Below are 19,809 nucleotides of genomic sequence, written 5' to 3'. Positions count from 1 at the left end.
CTTCAATGGGCTATTCTTTGTTTCTATAAATACCTCCAGGCACACTCACAAGAGCATTATTAGTAAACTGGGGGAAGGAGACCAAAATCAATGCCCTACATCAGCAATTCTACTGTTATTTTGTAACTATTAGCCAAAATATAGTCAGGAAAGTATCTCTCGAAAATATATTACCCATACCCATATCGTTAGCCTCATAGCATCATTGCCTAAGTCATATTTTTAAGGTTTTCAGGAAAGAAGAAATGAAAAATCACTATCTGCCTAAGTCATCTAGGTGACTTGGGAAATCTTGAGAAAAAAACTCATTTTATCTAAGTCATATTTATCTGCCTTTATCTCTGCCAAACTCTACTCTCCTAACACTGTTGATTCATCCTGCCTTATTGCCTATGTTCTCAGCCTATCAGAATGCTTGTTACATTAAAAAAAAACATTTCTGTCAAAATGTTGACTTAAAATCACTTTCTGCCTAAAGTCATTTTGGAATGCAGTAGGCATTCTGATAAAGGACATAAGCATAAGGCTAAGGACATAAGCAATAAGGCACAATGAAGCAGCACTGTTATTAGGAGAGGAGAGTTAGGCAGAAATGTAAATTTGGTTAAAACAAAATGTTAATGTTAAAAGGTTAATGCACAATATTTGGACAGTAATCATTGCTATAGAGTGTTTGTTCAGTGACAGCGGTCTCCCCAACTCCTCAGTTCTTTACTAAACAGAACATTTTCAGGTGGGTTGCCAATTTCAGCCAACCAGGAGAGAGTATACCCATTTATCAGCGCAAATTCTATAGTGTTCCAGTTCCATGTCTGCTCATTTCTTTGTATGATCACTTCCAAATGCACTTGCTTATCCTGTATCCTATGTAAGTTCTCTCTCCTGATTGGATAAAATTGGTATCCTGACTTGAAAATGTATTTTCTATTTACTTAAGAGCTGGAGAGACAGGGATTATCTTGTAACTGAACACTCTATAGCAATTAGTACTATCAAAATATATACCTATTTAATACTTATTTTAACAACAACAACAAAATATCACTTACCCTACCTTTAACTGACCTAGATAACATAGGAATTTAGAAGTGACATTGATAGCATGAAAATGACAGACACTTTTTAAATAGCTACACATTTTGGTCTTGACATCGCAGTAAACAACAACACATTTTCAAAATTCCACAGTATACACACTCCATAAATGACCTGCACCATAAATATCTCACAAGCATTATCGGGTTACATGGATTTTCTTCAACTGAGTCAACAACTTTAAATCTTTCCTTTAAAAGGTATTTTGAGCAACATCAGTATTTACCCACACGCTCTGTCATCATTAATCTTCTTTTTTTTAACTCTAACATCTACAGTATATAAATGATAATGAAAATAGTGCAGTAAGAACAATACAAAGTCCTCTTTGTTTTGGAAAGGTCATTTGATTTTAAAAGCAATATTTTGGATCCCTACTGGCTGACAGCAATTTTACAAACATATCCTAAGCAAGCCATTTTTATTGAGTTAAATATCCAGTGGCGGTACTTTAACTGAATGTTATTGCCATTAAAATCAGTGTATCATTAATCCTTGTTTTATTTAAATGATTGTGGGCTGTTCTATGTAGGTTGTATTTTCTTTTTAGTTATTGTGCCCACACATACTCTGGTCATGAATCCTTTTAAACGGTTTTATGTACTTTGTATTCATTGTTTATACTTGGATTTGTATTTTTGGCCTCCGGTGACTGAATTTCCCCTGCAGGATCAATAAAGGTCCGTCTATCTACATGTATATGGCAATAAACTACACTAACTATTACCCTTAAAAAGGCTTGGGGCTAATGCCAAGCACATCTCAAACCCTCAACAGAAAAAATATACAAGCTCACAAGGCGGCACATCGCGATGCGTTGTGTGCAACACCTTTTGACCATTTTTGTATAACCACGTGCTCAAAATAGGGACGCCAGGGTTAAAGTGGTTAAAGACAGGTGACAGGGTTGTAACCCTGTAGTAACACTTTGCCATGGCTGAAGACGTGAGTGATACTGTACACTCAAGAGGTCATCTGTCATTGACTCCTGCAGTTTCTAGGTCAAACAGACATAATGTAGCCAGGGTTTGGAAACTAGTGAGGTCTGGTTGCGGCGTCAGGGGTGGGGGCTGTTTGGGGGTGGTGGTGTTGTTTGGGGGTGGGTCTCACTCAATTTATAACTTTAGAAATTCAAAGCATTTTTGAACGCCAATTGAAGAACACCAAGAACAAGCAAAAATGATACCAAAATGACACCTACGAACACAGTCCATTAGCTATACACTATACATTACAACACATACCCATTATCTGCATTGTGTTGGATTCTGGGTGGTCTTTGCCTGGCCTAATACTGTAGGTCTTCAAGTGTTGAAAGAGGGACCTGTGGTCAAAAACACAATTATTAAAGATTTTCCTTTGGGCTGACAAAATTTTGATCTATGTGTGTGCGTGCGTGCGTGCGTGCGTGCGTGTGCCATGATGTGGCCATTTGTATTATTAATTCACACTACCATCTTTACTGGACTGTACTCTATGAATAATAAATAAGAACATCTACCACCAACATATATGCCAATCTCATATTTTTAGTAGTAAAGCATACTGTAGAATAGGACCCCAGCAAGGCTATTGATAATAGCTAGGTACCTAGCTAAATATGGAGGTAGCTGACCAATTTATGTTATCTATCAGGTTTTAGAAGTGTGCCTTGCCAAAACAGATGCTAACAAGAAAAAGTGCTCCTCGGAGCACAGGTCTTCACCAGGTCAGGTAGGTTATTGTGGGCCAGCAATGTTGATGGAATATGAAGAATCGGACAGATCCATCTTGATCACATGACTATAGAGATAATGTGTACCGATTTGCGTGATGTTTGGACAAAGTCTGTAGGAGTAATATTAAAAAAAATGTTTTGCAAAAATCGGTGGCGCTATAATAGGGCAATGTCAAAAGGGTGCCAATTGTTCCTACACGTAGTGCGAATGTGCGTGCAAAATTTCACAGAAATCGGACGCTGCATTCATGATTTGAGGCATCTTGTTCAAAACAGGCCACTCCTGTCAAATCCGTCTTGATCACATGACTATAGATCATGTGTACCGATTTGCGTGAAATTTGGATAAAATCTGAAGGAGTAATATAAAAAAATGTTCTACATAAAGGCGCTATAAAAGGCAGATGTGAAAAATGATAGGCAAAGGTTTTTCCTTGGCCTCTAGGGAGTGGGAATAAGTTTTACGCAGATCGGTGCAGTTACAGTATAGGTAAAAATGCTAATCAGCCTGTTATAGCACCACCAAGGTCATGACTCACCCAGAATGCCATGAGTATGTTATCTGAAGCATAGCCCACTGTGCCAGGAGAACCGCAGAACCACCAGAATGCCTGTAAAGAACAAATAACAGATCAAACGAGTGGTAATGGTGCCATTGATCCATTATGCACCTGGTCTTGTTTTGGAGGAAAACTTTAAATGGTTGTACATATTAAATTATTTCTAATCTGGACATACATGTACCTCAGAGCAAATAATGAAAAAACATACATAAAATACAAGTGTTTATAGAATAATTTCCGGTCTTTATTATCATTTATTATGGGGAGAATGTTATCACCATTCATGTAAAGGGGGGGGGGAAAGCATCGTTCCCATCAAAATTCACTGACTACAAAATAAGTCTACGACAGTTACCCATACAAGGGACATCGCTTGGAATGATACGGTTGACAGCATTGCCATGTCCCGCCTGTGCTTGTGCACAATCATGCTCCATCTTTGAATCATTTGTCTCTTAAAAAGGGACACAACTGGCTTTCGTCCCAGGAGACAGAACACAAAACACACAAAAACATCTTGGATTAAACTGAAGTATACTTGACATTTTCTAAACATTCTCAATATGGCCCTTTCTGAAAACAGTTAAGTGAACAAATTATATTCAAAGCAAATCTTAAAATTTAAGATTGCGTCACTTACTATAGTAAAGAAAAACAAAAACTTCAATGTGCATGATTCAAAAAAATATATATTTGTACAGAGGTAATACTACTACTAGATAAGTTGTATGATTACTTTGCGTTATTTAGTTGTTTTCTGAGATTTTACCAAGTTATTAAACTGCTACCAATGGCAAAAGGCATAAGCTAATTGTCATACATTATAATCGACCACTATTGTCCAAAATAATTTAAAATATTAGAAATAAAAATGCTGTCCTATGTTATAGAATTTGCTGATACACTCTTAAAGCTGCAAGTTTTGATTACAGTCACTGTACAGCACAGTTGCTTACATTTGGACTGGAGACACTGTCACTTCAATTGGTTGAATGATTGTTTTATACAAATAGTGACAATATGTGACGGCTAACAGGAAATTCACATGTACTTTATATATTTAATCTATTGATACATATATATTGATATCAAATCAAAGTTTCTTTAAGTGATGTCCAAAAATAACTTGTCAGATAAAAACAATGAATACAAATAAAATGACATAGCTCAAGGTACAGCCAAATCATATCAAATGATGAACAATTGCACTTACGAAGCTTCTTTAAACATTTTCTTTCCTATGAATCTTCCTGCTTTATCCTAATAGAGTAGATTGTGAACTTGACCACTAGACTGTTCCGATATCTATTGTATCATCTATTGTCATCTACTGTGGCTGGCAGTCAAGCTCCAAACGTATACAGCGTACAGTAAAGCATACAGCTAATGTGCAACAATGTCTCAATTACATTTTTCAATGCTTCTATGATAAAATGTTTGAAAACATTAAGCAAAGGCAGGTCATGTATAATCACACATCTCAAACGCGCTTATTTGTGCTATGCTATGGAAGGAAGCAGAAGAACAACATGCACTTACAGTAAGACAACTCGGAAATACGTAATATCTGGCATTTTACAGGCAATGGATTTGATAAGTGGCATCATTAGGCTGGTTGTTTGTAGGATAACACAATGAGGAAAAAATAAAAAAATAAAAAATAGATGTCCTGCTTCCTTATTTTAAGTCATCACAAATTACATCCTGAGATGAGATTTACCCAGCAAAATATATCACAAACGTACAGTATGTGCAGGAGTTTGCACAGTCATCCACCATATCTTACCCTATATATTTTTTTGCAATCTCATTAGTTTAATAACTAAACCACTACTGTACATTAACTGATGCTTATGAACCATATCATATGCTCTCTAGAAATTAATTCCATAATGCAATATCACAAACAAAAAAACATGCATGTTTTTTTCTCAAGCTAACATTGTTGAATTACACCTTCCCTTTAAGCATTTAATGTGAAAAGCACAAAATGCATTTTTCCCTTTGTTGTCACTTTCTGAACTCCACATTCAGCCTATTTTTTCAGTAACTGCAGCAACTGTCTAGACCTTAAAGCACAGTGGCTATGTCTCCAGCATAGGAAATACATGAGGCCATGCTATGCTTATAGCATGTGCTGCTGTGGGAGGAAGAACACCAGGGAGTGGGCCAGCCAGTATAGCTTTGACCAGTATAGCTTTCCTCTTGTATGTTAATCGTTCCAAGACGTTGTCTACAATAGGTGGTGCTGTGAAATGTGCACCTCGTGGTCAAACGGTCAATCAAGACTTTTGTAATATTATTTTTGCATGAACAGCTCTCCCTTGAGGTGAGAAATTGAAACAGGTTTGTGTTGCGGTTCATCACACAGAGTTGCTCAGCAAACAGCAGGGGACAGATTCATAGTGTTTGGGCAGTTACAAGCAAGCAAGACTCACTTTGAAGAAGTGATGACTGATAACTAATCTGAAAGAGTAACTGTCCATCTGCCCAGAGAGCTCCCCTGGGTGTGCTCACTGTCAACATCAAAGTTACACTAATTAGATCTGTACTTCACATGACATGAGGTCTAGGGCCTGACATTAATTCTGTTAATTTTCTGGCTGTAGGAGGCCACAACGATGCTCATTAATAGCATCTCCATCCAGCAAAGGCAAATCAACTTTTAAATGCAATAACATTTCAGCAGAATTCCCCTCGAGGGCGATGAGGGGATGTCCGATCAATATACGTTTATCTGTCTATTTGTCTATTACATCATTGAGATCCAAATCTGAATTGACATAAGACTGTTATTGGCATTTTATACTGGCTTAAAGTCTTTGTTTTGCAGGAAAGCACTGCTGGACATTTGTTTTGTCATTTTGTTCCAGCCATCATTTTTAGCTAGCTATCTACTGGTCATAATCTGGTTGAACAACCTAGCTACACCACCTACTGTAGCTACATGTGTTGTACAACCAAGGGCTGTCCCTCTGGGAGAAGAGCATTTTGGTGTCAGACACAAGATGCCAAATTATGAATCCATTGAAGCAAAGTAAAGCAGTGGTTTTGCTTTAGTGACTGCCTCTTTATGATTGACATCATTTCAAACCTCAATATCTTATAAACTGCATCTTCAAAATCATACGTTCCCTTCAAGTGGACAAAGTATTAGAGACAAAGTGATTGCATGGCTTTGATCAAAAGCCAGACCGACAAAGTATCCATTCATTTGTTTGCGTTCGATTTCAGTTGGGCAACCTTGGCTTGGTCCAGTCGAGTCTGAACATCTAAGGGCCTTTCAAAGAACCCCACTACAGTGGGCTCATTGAGTAGAGATGCCAACACCTGTTCAAAGGCAAACGACCACTCCACCTCCTGGAGCTTGGGTGCCGTTTCCTGGGTGCTCGAAATGTCCGAGCTGCTCTCCGGGGAAATCAAGGATTCTGTGTTCACTTGAGGCCCTTCCGGAGGAGACTCCGAGGACCTTATGCCCTCCTTGATACCGTTTGGCTCCTGCAGCCTTCGTCCGACCTCCTCCATCCTCAAAAGCAGGCTGGTCACATGGGCCACTGCACGGTACAGAGGCTCCTCATCTTGGTCACCATGAAAGAGGTTGTACAGGGTCTTGGAGAACTGGATGAACTGAGTCTAAGAGAGAAACATTTTTTAAATATGCATTCATGGTATTAGATAATGTGTCGTCCCAGCAGCATGAATAATTGAGTTGAATTACCTGGTTAATTCTAGGTAAGTCCTTGATGGTCTCTTCTTTCTTAAGTATCTCATCTTGCCATTGCTTCAGGTAGGCCTGCAAGTCTACTTTTCCTCTACCTGTAAAATGGAGGAGCAAGTTGAAACACAAACAAGACACTTTCAGTAAGGACAAGATCAAATCTGCTAGTTAGTTACGTTACTGTTCTAGCCAGAGACTAACAAGCAAGACAATTAAGTAGAAATAATACCTCTCTCAGGACTTTTCCTTATCACACCATCCTCTGGGAGATCGAATGCTACAATATGTGAACAGTATGTCAACGATTTAAACACAGAATCATATTATTCATAAGTGGATAACACAATCACAATGTAGGCAGGCATACACTTAAAGGACCATACTGACATCAATACATGTCATTAATTTATCAATTCATGTCTACTCATAACATCGGCCAGATATTGTACATGAACATATTAACATAACTAATTTTCACCTTAGTGGCTTTATTTGTAGACTTAGCATTTGTTTAAATGTTGTCCAGTATGGTGCTTTAGAAGGTAAGGAAGAAGTTTGAAAGGGGAAAAGAGCACAGCAAAGAAGCTGACCAGTCAGTTTAGTGAAGTGAGAACAGTCGTCAGTCATTGGATTAAAGAGCTGGATTCTTTGGTCCTTTGAATGTAAAGGACTACCTGTGAAGGCTAAAAGATTGTCTCAGTGAGTGCACTCACAAACACAAAACAAAACAGCACACAAGAAAGGATTGTTTGAACAGAGTGCCCAGATATACTGTAGGTAATTAATAGTTAATTGAGCCACAAAGCAATTGTGAATTGTAATGAGGCGGTGTGTCTGTTTGTGTGTCTGAACGTATGTGAATCTGTCCACAATGACAAAATCATCTTTACAGTAAAAGAAACGTCATATACAGTATGAGATAAATAACTCAATATACACAAATGGTATAAGTGACTGCAAGTTTGTCTCAAGCCATTTTACTTAACTTAATTTAATAACTCATTAAATTGGCAAAGATTTGGCTCAATTATGCACAGTTATATACAGTAGATTGCGCTTGTTAGTAGATTTACAATAGGTAATTAGCAAAGATAGTGTACAGTTAGAATACAGTGACATAAAAAAAAAGCCTTGCTAGTAATGGGTGGTAGAAAAACCTAACCCTAGCCACAGTACTCTGTGCATCCATTGTATTGTTAAAAATGGATGCACTTACCTTTGTCTTATGGATGGTTATTGCGAAGAAGTTTTATGATTATTTGTGAAGATTATAAAGTTAGCTATGTCTGTCTAGAGACAGCCCTATTGTAAACTAGACACTTCATTGTGTCCCAAACAAATCTTTAAATCTTGAAATACCTGTAACACCTCTATGAACAAAACTGCTTCACAATAACAATGTTGGTGTAACTAAGAGATTTGCTGAAAGATATATAGATATTTGTTGTATCAATTATATACTGGCTGCAATGGGTTCTTCTATAAGGAAATGTCCCATTCCAATGACATGGCTCTCTAGCTAGCCCGTGGGAAAACAAAATCAACGCTTAGAAGGTTTGCCATTGAGCCAACTTTGAATTATCACTAGCCCAGCACCAGCACTATACTAGGTTAATCTTGGTTGGAATGTGGACAACGGTATGTGGACAAATTACATCTTTTCTCACTGCATTGACACCGCAAATGCACTCTAGCACCAGAATGGAACCTGTCCTTGGTGCTGAAGCAATGTACACTCCATATAAAAATAGCCTCCTGCTGGCATATTCTAGCACATCAACCGCTGTGAGTCTTTCTATACTTCTATTGCTTAGCAATTAATGGCGATTGAAGCAGTTCTTCTCCAAATTACTTACAACTGGTGTTGGAGCTAGTCATTAGCAAAACAGCCCTCCTGCCTTTTAAACCAGACGTTGCCATGGCAAAGTTATTTCCCCTTGTCTACACGCTATTGTTTCCCCTTGCCATTAAATTGATAGAAAGACAGTAGCTAGCTCAGAATCAAGGACAGTTTGGCTTTGCCTTTTAAATATTCCTGCTCTATGCAAAACTTCCTGAAGTTTGTTTCCTTTCTATGAGATGATCTTGAACCCTTACTGTATATGATATATGAGCCTTACAGTATATAATAAAGATCAGTCCTCAAGCACACCACTACCTCTTTTCACATGAAACAAACCAATTTAGTTGCAGGGCTTGGTATTAACAATATGTTCCTTCACTTACCTGGTGGCAGGTGCAGCTTGAACAAGAACTTCAGCCTATTTGTGAAAGAGCCACTGTATAAAGTATCTGTGAGAGAAGCAACACACAATAACAGCAGGGGGGTAGTGAGACTCCACATGGAGCTATATGAGATCTGACATAGATCAAGGTATGGTAAGTGATGGGACATTGAACATGGAACAGAAAGGATAGAGAGAGGGAGGGGAAAGAGAGAGAGCATACCAAGGGCATAGCAGAACTCTTTAAAGTTGACAAGGCCATCCTGGTTCTCATCTATCAGGCGGAACACCCAGAGGGAGAGGGTGTTCTTGCTGGTGCAGAGAGGCCAGGGCTGCAGCAGGGAGAACAGTGAGCTGAATTGCTGGAAGCCCAGCTGGTACTGATCTAAATAGGCCAGACTGGGATCATGGTGCAACAGCGCTTGGCTGTTGATCATCCAATAGCAGCTGAGGAAATGCTGCCTCTGAAAACGGATAAACAGATATAAATGTTTGACACAATGTTTTTTACATTTATATTTGCATGACAATCATGTTGGTAAGAAAAGGTTGAAGCTAAAGTGTGTTTAAAGAGTTCAGTCTAGAGAATTACTAAGCTCTTCACTCACTTTGAACAATCGATAAATGTCGTCAAGTTGCGAGGCGCCAAACTTCACCTCTTGTGACACTACACGAAGCTGAAAGCATAGTTTAAGATTTACAGTGCTTTTGAAATTTGTATGCTTCATTCAAAACCAAGGTCAGAGAGGAGACACATGATGTGAGACAGGAGTCAGATATGAACCACGGTCCTTGCGCTCACAATGAGCATAATATGGTCTGTGCATTAACTGACTGAGGCACCAGACACCCCCTGAAAGTGTTTATTTAAATGAATCCCCAACACAACAGCAATGACATAAACCATGCAACACTATAAAACTAACACTCACAACATTTTGTTTGGTTGTATCCTCCAAGGTCTGGATCACATGGAGTTTGTTTCTCTTCCGCAAACTCTCCACTTCCTCTGAACGAATGTGTCCATATTTCTGAACAGAATTATATGATTAAAGTTTAAGAATTAATTACACACACACACACACACACACACACACACACACACACACACACACACACACACACACACACACACACACACACACACACACACACACACACACACACACACACACACACACACACACACACACACACACGCGATCATTAAGGTTTACCTCGTAGGCTTCTCGGATGAGATCACTGATGTCAACGTTGAGGTGAGTTTCTTTGTTATTGCCCACTGAGGCTTGCTGGACAGTGGGAGGCAATGGGCTATCTTTGTTTGTCACACTGTCAAAAAACCTGTCAGGAATGAAATAGCGCCGCAGAGAGAGAAAGGGGACGTTAAAGAATGTTGTAATTATGGATACATTATGCTTTTATTCATCATCTCTAACTAAACTTTGACATTTCGCCCTTTGACACAGACTTGTTCAGGACCGTGACCGCTTCTGCATCGTCATGGCAACTAATCAGAGCCTCCATGTTGTAGTCGAGCACAGCCAGGCCGAGCTGCAAAATGGCTTTGATGCCGTCGTAGAAGAAGCAGTCCACCACGTTCACAGCACTCTCTATGGGCAGCACGCTGATGAACAGGGTGAGGAACCAGGACAAGGACACGGAGCTGAAGAACGTCAGGTCCGTCATGTGCTCCACCAGCTGGGGGAGCTGCTCACGGATCAGTTCCTCAAACACAGCCTGGTCCACCAGAGCACCTGAAGAAATGCAGGCACTGACCTCAGAACACACGGCTTTCATAGTGAAAATTCCTCCATTGTGATTTAAACAGGGTATGAATATATCCTTGTTGCTTCATTTAGACAGGATAGCAGGGGGACATGAAACTGAGGGAGGGCCCTGGAGCAACAGGTCTCCATTGATCTCAATTGTTCTGGGGACGCAGCTATTATGTCATCAACCCACTAAAAGCTCAGCTACCAGGTAACAAAAATCATCCAGGATCCAGTCCCCCAATGGTCATTCATTGTGATTGCCCTCCCCAGATCATTACTCTAACCTTTAACCACACCATACCCATTCCTAGACTTAAGCATACTGCCAATGTCTAACCTTCAATTCAATTAATTCAAATTAACTGTGAAACCAAAAGAAAATTCCCCATGTGGGATTCAAATCAAGATTACTTTATATTCAAACCGTTTATGTTAACACTATGCCATTGAAATCCAGTGTCCAAACTAAACTGGTTGTAAGTCCTGGACAATCAAATTATTGTTATTGATTTTTTTTTTTTAGCCCTGATGAAGACTGCTTGTGGTCAAAACATATTCAGTGCAACGATAGTTCATGTAGACACGGAAGGCAGAATGTTTATATACTTCATTCACTCTCCCCGGACCCCCCCCCATTCAGTTGTGCTCCTTTAAGGCAGTAGGTTCAACCTCTTGGCATTCTCATCTCAAGCCAACTCACTCACACCCTCTTACCCACAGTGCAACACCGGCGGGTCATTTAAGCAGCTTCTGCTCTTTGTTCATTCTACATGCTTAGCTGTCATTGCAGGTTGTACAGCTGTAGGCTGCTCCCACTTTTAACTCTGAGTGCCCGGATCTAACACATTATTGTGATGAACCAGGAACAACTCTTACATGGCAATATCAGATTATCCAGCTACCATTCCCCTGGATGATGGGAACATTATGTCACTTTTAGCCAAAAACGTACAGTAAGTAGCAATTGTTTTAGTTTGTAGGCCTACTCAGTTATTCTTCAAAATGTGTTATGGTGGCTCGAGGCTCCAGAATAAATGTAGAGCACTAAACTACTGGAGGGACTACTACATCAACAGCAAAGCTACTATTCCAGTTACTACCAGTACCAGTCCTGTAGTCAAAGGTTACTGTGGTGTGGTGTGGTAAGTACATTTAGCACAACATATTATTCTAATCACCATTCTCACCAGTGGTGTACTGTGGAGCTTTTAACTACTGGAGCGCTACGTCACGAGCACGGTGAACACTCTGCAGCTTTTGTAAGAGGTGTGAACTGAATGTGTGAATCCTGGTCTTTATACTGCCTCCCCCTGGTCAGCCAGGGCGGCTGATGGAGGGGAAAGGAACTGGTTGGAATAACGTGTTCCTTCCACACGCTACGTCTAACCAGGGAACCTCCCCCCTGTCAGGTGATAAGAAGCGGCTTGCTAGCTCTCATACATTGAAGGAGGCATGAGCTCAGCTCTAGGCTCTCCCTAGGCTGGCAGAGGTAGTGTAGTGCCGAGGATTTCTTGGCACTGGGTGAAAAAATGGGTCACAAAATCGTAAAAAATAAAATACAAATTTTTAAAAAGAGGTGTGAACTGTTTGATCGATACGTGAGGTGGACGCACTCTCACGAGTAGGCACGTGCGGGCGCTCCACAACTAGTGGCGCCACCTCCAGTACACCCCTAACTCTCACCAATGATACGACGGTTGAAGTAATCAGGCAGCATCCTCTCACAGACAGCCACTAGTAGCCAGAAGGCCTCCTCTTCTTTAGCGTAGAGTAGCAGAACGGATGTGAGAATATTCATGGCCTACAGTAGATAGAGGGGGGAAATATATGGGCTATCAAAGATAGGTATATTAATAAACATCCAATATATCTATGGGATTAATCACCAACAAGCGAAGAATGTAGACATGTTCCAGCATTGTACCTGGCAGTAGCCAATTTTGGGGTTCCTGTAGGCATAGGCAGTAAGAACCCTGCGTAGAGCAGAGATTCCAGTGTCACTCTGAAAGGCAGGGTGCTCTGGCAGAGAGCGGTGCAAGTCTCTCTCTATCTCATCTGTTGCCAGTGTGCTTGTGCCCAGGGACTGCTCCACCAGGTCAGTGTAATAGCCTGGGTGAGTGGCCATGTCATTTACTGCACCTAAAAAAGACAACCCCCCCAACACACACACACTCTACTGTCAATCCAGAAGCTGTTTCCAGCTGACCATATTACTTAATAATATATGTGGTGTTCAATTATCAAGAGATAAAATATTTCTGCAATACCTGAGAAAAGCATCCATAGCTCTCCTCTCAACGCCTCTGGTACACCACGAACGATGAGGTCTCGTGTCTTTTTGGTAAAAAACATACTTGTGCCACGTCCATACTCGGAGAAGTGGATATTCCACGACTGCTCTTTCATCTTCTCTTTAAGCTGTCAAACAAAACACAAAAAGTGTGTTTCCCCACCCATCACAGAATCATAACGACTTAACATTAATTGTGTGCCTCAGATTTTCAATGGAAATTAAGTCTACTGGTGTTTACCAATTTGGGGTCGAGATTTTCGACATCCTGAGGGTGGAACACAGTCATCAGGGCCTCAGTGCTGACTGCCTTACTGCTGTCCTTCTGCCCCACCATCAGGGTTAGTTCTTCTGGGTTGTCCTCCATGTGGTTGATGAGTGACTGGCAAACCCCCTGCATGGATTGCAGCATAAAAATACTGTTCATTATTGTGTTTTCACTGACAGTGACAAAGCCTAGGAGGTACAGAACAGGACAGCAAACATCAAAGAGTGCTACAGGGATGATGTCACTTTGTAGGTCAACCAGAAAGTTACTGCCACCATGGGTTCCCATTGCACATTTCCAATGGAGCTTTTGGAGGAATTAATACAATAAGCTCTGTAGCAAACAAAAGGTTTATAGAGAGAGAGAGAGAGAGAGAGAGAGAGAGATAAATCAATTATGAGTTTTAAAAAGCACATAACATAGCAGCTTAAAGATTCGAGGTCGCAATATTAATGGCCGTAATTATGTCATAGAATAAAACGTCAAACTGGAACTGGAAACACATATGAAGATGTCATGTGTTTCTACTTCAAATCAGCTGCCGAGCCAATTAAACACTACCACTAACACAACTATGGTCAGTGACAGTGACATGGGAATACAGTACAAGGGGGAATTGGGAATCAGCATATAACGATCAAATTGGGAGAACAAGGGAAAAAGAAAAAAGAATTGCATAACAACAACAAAGGGATGATGAGCAGATACATCCTGTAAACCAGGAAAAGTTACCTCAGCTTGTGCAAGGTGCTGAGGGCTTGCAGTCATCCCGCACCTGCTACGGATTGTGTTGGCAAGCCGCTCATAGTCCCGGACCTCTGAGAAACGCAGTGCTCTCTTACCCCGTACACACACTGTCAACGCCCTGCTGCTGCTGTCTGGCTTCTCCACACTTATGATCTGCAAGAGGCCATTGTTCAACAACACAAAATAAATAAGACTTCATTACAAAAAACAAGATACTGTTCAACTCCTGTTAACAGCCCAGCTGTCTATTTGTTTCAATATAAAACACCAAGAATTTATTAGAGACAAGCTGCAATCAGAGATTGGCATTCATTTGAGGTTTGACAGGCGTATGCTGTATTGTAACGATGCACTATGCTTTGCTTTACCTCTCGCATGGGAATAATAACGTGGCACTGGCTCCCATCCTGACTTGCAAAACACAAGTAGCTCTCAGAGACACAGATCTTGCCGAGTGTGTTGAAATGGCTGAAGGGGACCCACAGGAAGCTCTCATATACCTCTAACAGATTCTCCTCCTTAGGAAGTCTGAAAAATGCCCGGAACTGCTCACTCCTAGCATGAGTCTCCAGGCCTCTGGGGGAGAGCAAAGCAAATGGAACGTCAGAGAGTGAACTGTAAAGAGCATTCTCTAGTATCCTAGTCCTCTCACACTCACACAGTCAATCAAAATTGCCAGATATTGATGACTAATTAAAAAAATGGCTTGCATTTTCAGGTTGCCTCAAGTTAGCTCATGAAGCAGTAGTTTTAAAAAAAATCTCCACCTTGATGTTGCAAAATAAATAACCATGGCAACGCACATCACAATTTTCAAATTCATGAATTATACTTTTTTTAAAAAGGGTTTAAAAGTGTATTTTTGAGTTTGAAGTTCAACAGACGTACAGTGTATAGGAGGGGGGGTGTGTATGATCAAATGAAAATGAAATATTAAATCATGCAACTTGTCTGGGGTGCACACAAAAGCACTAACTTGTTTTGGCTTTTTCAGCACCCTCTGATGGACAAATGTGTGGACAGTGTGACGCATACAAATACTAGTACACACTGCACATACAAATGGACTGACAGACAGACACAACAGATTACAACACTTTCACATCGCTTTTGCCGCTCAACAAAATATATCTCTTACCACTTTATCGAAATGTTTTGACACTCATTGTTATAGTCTTAAATCTCCTAAATGAAAACTCCACTCAATGGGTACTCCAGACAGATTAAAGGAGACATACCAGATTACTAGATCTTCTGATTCTATGTAGACTTGGACTGAGTTTACCACCAACCACCATTACTAATAGGTTTATGTAACACAGTGCAGTCAGTGTGACAGTCAGTACCTCTTGGTAATCTGAAGAGGGTCAGAGAGGGCTGGTTCTCGTTGGAATGTCTCTTTATCAAAAAGACGCTTGATGGAGTAGTCAGCCAACTGTTCCATGATAAGGAAAGTTTCATTAAGGTGCAGCAACATGGAGAAATAGTGATCCTCGCCATGAGCCAGAACATGGATGCTCTCAGTGAGAATGACATTAGTGGTTTTCTCCAGCCTCCACACCTCATCCCAGGAGATGATCAGTTTCACTGGGGAATCACAATAACTGTCATTTAAAGATGCACTGTTTGTACACAGATAAACACATTCACTGAAATTCAACTAGTGATATTAAGGTTTGCTTTCATCGGTACACGGTTGTTCTAGACACAATAGCACATAAATCTAAACATGTGACAGGAGGATGTGAACTGAGCTCCTCAATACAGCCTGCTTAAAACTAATAATAATCATAATCATCATCATCATCATCATCATCATCATACATGATCATCCTATCACAACATAGCTATAGCATTGTTCTTAACCCATTAAGACCTGGAACGCATCTGTGTCTCTTTAGATTTCTTTGGCTATTCAAAAATAGCAGATATACAAGCTCATAGCACGGCACTAGATCTGCTATTTTTGAAAAATCTTGAAAAAAAAATGATAGGATTTAGAAAACATTTTTAAGAATCGCCTCAGGTCTTAATGGGTTAAAGTTGCACACTAGTGTAAATTAAAACGAAACAAAAACATCACCACATAATATGTTCTCTATTAAAAAAAAAAACATTCAACGGACAGACAACACTTTACTGTGTACCTTACTACCTTTACAGTGTGACAGTCTCTACCATTATCTGCTAGTTCACTGCTCCCAGAAGACAAGGGCAGTGCTCTGATATCTAATGATTTTGACAGGTCAATACTGACATGTTTTAACATACCATCCTTCACAAAATGCATGTGCATCAGGAGCACTGACTGAGATCTGGCTAAATTATTTCTGTGAGTCTGTCCAAAATGTTTATCCTAAACAAGATATCTAAAAAAAAACTACTGACTGGATTGCCAAGGGAAACATACAGTAGCTGTGGACCTTCATGCACCCCAGAGTGATGAACTCCATTTATTTTATTAACCATGGCCTTTCCTCTAGCACCACTCTTAGGCCAAAAACCAAAATGTATCCTTGTACTCAAGTCATCTCAAAATCTAATTGTCAGATTACCATATAACAAGCCTTTGCTTTGTTAACAAATCACAACGAAATTAAATGTTATCTTGAAACATCAAAGTCTATAGTGTTGAATATTTTACCCATACACACCTACTGTACAGAAGGAACATAATGTGCTGTAAACAAATCCCCAGTGTCAGTAAAGCGCATTGTAGGTATTACTTACCTTCAGATCCGAGCAGATAGGAATAGAAGCAGAGGAAGTTTGTGCTCAGGTACAACCAGCCCTGGCAGGGGACCCTGCCCTTCCAGTAGCTGCAGGAGTAGTAGGTGACCAGCTTCTCCTTCTGAGGAAGTTCAAACCACTTCTCAAACCTTAAAAGAGCTTCTCGAAACTTCTCTGGGTCATCCTCCTGCACCAGTGATACCTTCCCTTCTTCAGCAATGAGACCCTGCAAAAAGGCAGAACATGGTCACTGCTGGTTGGAGCATTCATTGACTGAAGAATCTCCAAATGTATTGAGAAAACTATATATTCCTGCACTTTATGAATTAACTTGTATAAAATCACAGACAAAACATCCCCCCTCAATAAAAAAGAGCTGTGCTGCCTGACCAGATTCCCTTTAGTAGTGTGATTCATTGGTGATTTCTTACTCTGATTTTGCCCTGCACAAAACTGGTGATGTCATCACTACAGTCGAAGACAGAGAGCGTTCTCATGATGTTCTGCTGCAGCCATTCCCAGTGCTGGACGATCTCCTCTTTGGTTGCAGCTAAGCCAACAACAACAACAACAGCATCAGCAACAAACATGAACGTCTGATATATGCTTTTTTTGTTGGGGGGGGGGGGGGGGGGCTTCAATGCAAATGAGGTAAAAGTAAAACACTTCATACCACATGCTATTGACCAATACACTTGTGAGTCCGGTGTGTGGTGTAGAATCCGAAAGGGAGCAACCTTGGATGTAGAATCCAACACAGTATCCAGAGTTCCCACAAGAAGACCTGTGAATGCAAGCAACTTAACCCCATTAATACAACCAATGGTGACAGATATGAACACTTGACAAATGTATTCATGAAACTATGATTAATGATGCTCTCTTTTTAAAGAAATCATACATCATCGCTGTGAGGACATGATATTCCCAGGGTCCATGGCAGTGCCCGATGCCCATGACATCTAATATTATTATCTCTGACATGCCCTCTATGAATTATTAACAAGGTCACAGCTAAAACACACTCAGACCCAGCATCAGCAAACAGGCCCGCTTGGCTTGACACAGCTCTCCAGATGTTGTCCCAGTAAATCGCCACATATTTTATATACAGGAAAGCAAACACATTGCATATTCATGAAGGTGAAATCTCTGTAGCACTACAAGGGAGAGATTCAAACAGGATACTTCAGACATGCAGGGGTCTTTGTTGGAGAGGGGTTCAAGTGCAACCTTCAATGTAATGTCAAGCAGTGATTAACCTCCACCATCATTAGACTGCCCACATAAGGCTGCAATTATTTCATCTACAAACCCATTCATTAGGATGGTGGTGACACTCTGGAAAGGAACTTACTAAGCTCGGCCATCTAGTGGGAATGCCAGTAGCACTGCTTGAACTCTGTCAAATTACTAATACATCTGGATGTCAATCAAAGTTTAGAATATAAAGTATAGAAGTTGGGTATGTCATTAATGGCCCCACAGCTCAGTAGCCTAAACACAGAGCAGCTAAATCAGATGGAAATGTTAACTTAACAAGCATTCAATCAAATTCAATACCGGGATACACATACACTGATGTTTATCATATAGACCAGGGGTCTTCCGGGACCCCTAGGGTGTCCTCAGAGTTACTACAGGGGGTACGCCAAATCTTTGTGTGATTTTTACATTAACCACTTCCACCCAGCATCCCTATTCTGAGGAGAACCTTAGCCAAAAATAACAGATCTAGAAGCACACAACGCCTCATGCTGGCTTGTAGATCTGCTATTTTTGACCAAGAGGTTTGGTGTAGAGAGGAAAAAAAAGAGCAGACCAAGTACAGAGTGAAAGGTCAAGTTTACTTAGTATTGACGGTTTAAGTGGTTAAATGTCTGAAAACACACATTAATATGAATCCAACATACACTGATGACAGTGCTGTCAAACAAGTCTATGAAGCCATCTATGAAATCTATGAAAAAAAGTTATATTTTATACAATATATAATGGGGGTCCCTGCTTCATCTCTCTCTCAGCTAAGGGGTCCTTGGCCTGAAAAACGTTTCCCCTGATATAGACCTAATGTTTAGTAACTTGAGATGAGTCCTAATTTCACCAATCCTGTTACCTGTTGCAATCAGTCCATTCCAGCACACATCGTTCATGGCACAATAACCCAGATTATGAAATTCATTTGACCACGTCTGTATGTATTTATAAGTCATACGATGCGTTGGCAATGCAACATCTGCTTGATAAAAGCTACTGAGTAAGTAGTGAAAACATGACGTTACCTGTCAAACCGCCTGCACCTTCACCATATCCTCGTCTCCTTTGCAATATGAAATAATCATTATTATTCTCAGTGACCCATAATTTAAACGCGTTTTTAAGCAATATTTCCTCGGGTTTAAGCCACATACTTCCAATGTCATTGATCAAGTCGATCAAACGGAATTACCATGGACCCATAATGTCTCATGTAACATTAGCTAACATAACATTACACCACTGACTATTTTGTTTGTGACTGGATGGATCCCTCCCTTCCCACGTCGACACGAAACGTTGCCAAAGTCAATGTTACAAGGCATTCTGGGATTGTAGTTTTTTTTATGATAGCGCCCTCTCATAGGACACACGGGCGCCTACAAATTCACGCCCACAATTGAGACAGCGCAACCACCCAGGAT

At 40.3% G+C, this 19,809-nt stretch overlaps 1 protein-coding gene across 2 annotated transcripts; it reads right to left on the bottom strand.

The window, feature by feature from the left end:
- Positions 1-3,595: 3,595 nt before the first annotated feature.
- On the bottom strand, positions 3,596-19,662 carry tbc1d8b (TBC1 domain family member 8B). 2 transcript variants are annotated; one of them, XM_084075036.1, is made up of 21 exons: positions 19,411-19,662; positions 17,802-17,912; positions 17,560-17,678; positions 17,129-17,354; positions 15,745-15,985; positions 14,767-14,974; positions 14,384-14,551; positions 13,625-13,777; positions 13,361-13,511; positions 13,018-13,232; positions 12,777-12,894; positions 10,790-11,075; positions 10,536-10,662; positions 10,251-10,349; positions 9,927-9,995; positions 9,542-9,782; positions 9,320-9,385; positions 7,684-7,776; positions 7,323-7,370; positions 7,094-7,191; positions 3,596-7,008 (listed from the first exon to the last, which is right to left on the bottom strand). In XM_084075036.1, exons 1-21 carry the CDS (start codon positions 19,535-19,537, stop codon positions 6,586-6,588), a joined length of 3,387 nt encoding a protein of 1,128 aa, XP_083931162.1. In that variant the 5' UTR covers positions 19,538-19,662; the 3' UTR covers positions 3,596-6,585. The 2 variants fall into 2 exon arrangements, with proteins under 2 accessions (XP_083931162.1, XP_083931163.1); XM_084075037.1 differs by lacking the exon at positions 7,684-7,776.
- Positions 19,663-19,809: the final 147 nt, after the last annotated feature.

The sequence above is a fragment of the Gymnoscopelus microlampas genome (assembly GCF_963454915.1).
Source record: "Gymnoscopelus microlampas genome assembly, chromosome: 12".
Lineage (NCBI taxonomy): Eukaryota > Metazoa > Chordata > Actinopteri > Myctophiformes > Myctophidae > Gymnoscopelus > Gymnoscopelus microlampas.
This window is presented reverse-complemented; position numbering and strand designations above follow the sequence as displayed.

Excerpts from the sequence above, each read along its gene's own strand:
- tbc1d8b (XM_084075036.1), bottom strand. The coding sequence starts at position 19,537 with ATGTGGCTTAAACCCGAGGAAATATTGCTTAAAAACGCGTTTAAATTA. Across the intron at positions 17,679-17,801 it reads GTATTGGTCAATAGCATGTG|CTGCAACCAAAGAGGAGATC; the intron begins GTATGAAGTGTT and ends TTGTTGGCTTAG. Across the intron at positions 12,895-13,017 it reads CCAAAATTGGCTACTGCCAG|GCCATGAATATTCTCACATC; the intron begins GTACAATGCTGG and ends TATCTACTGTAG.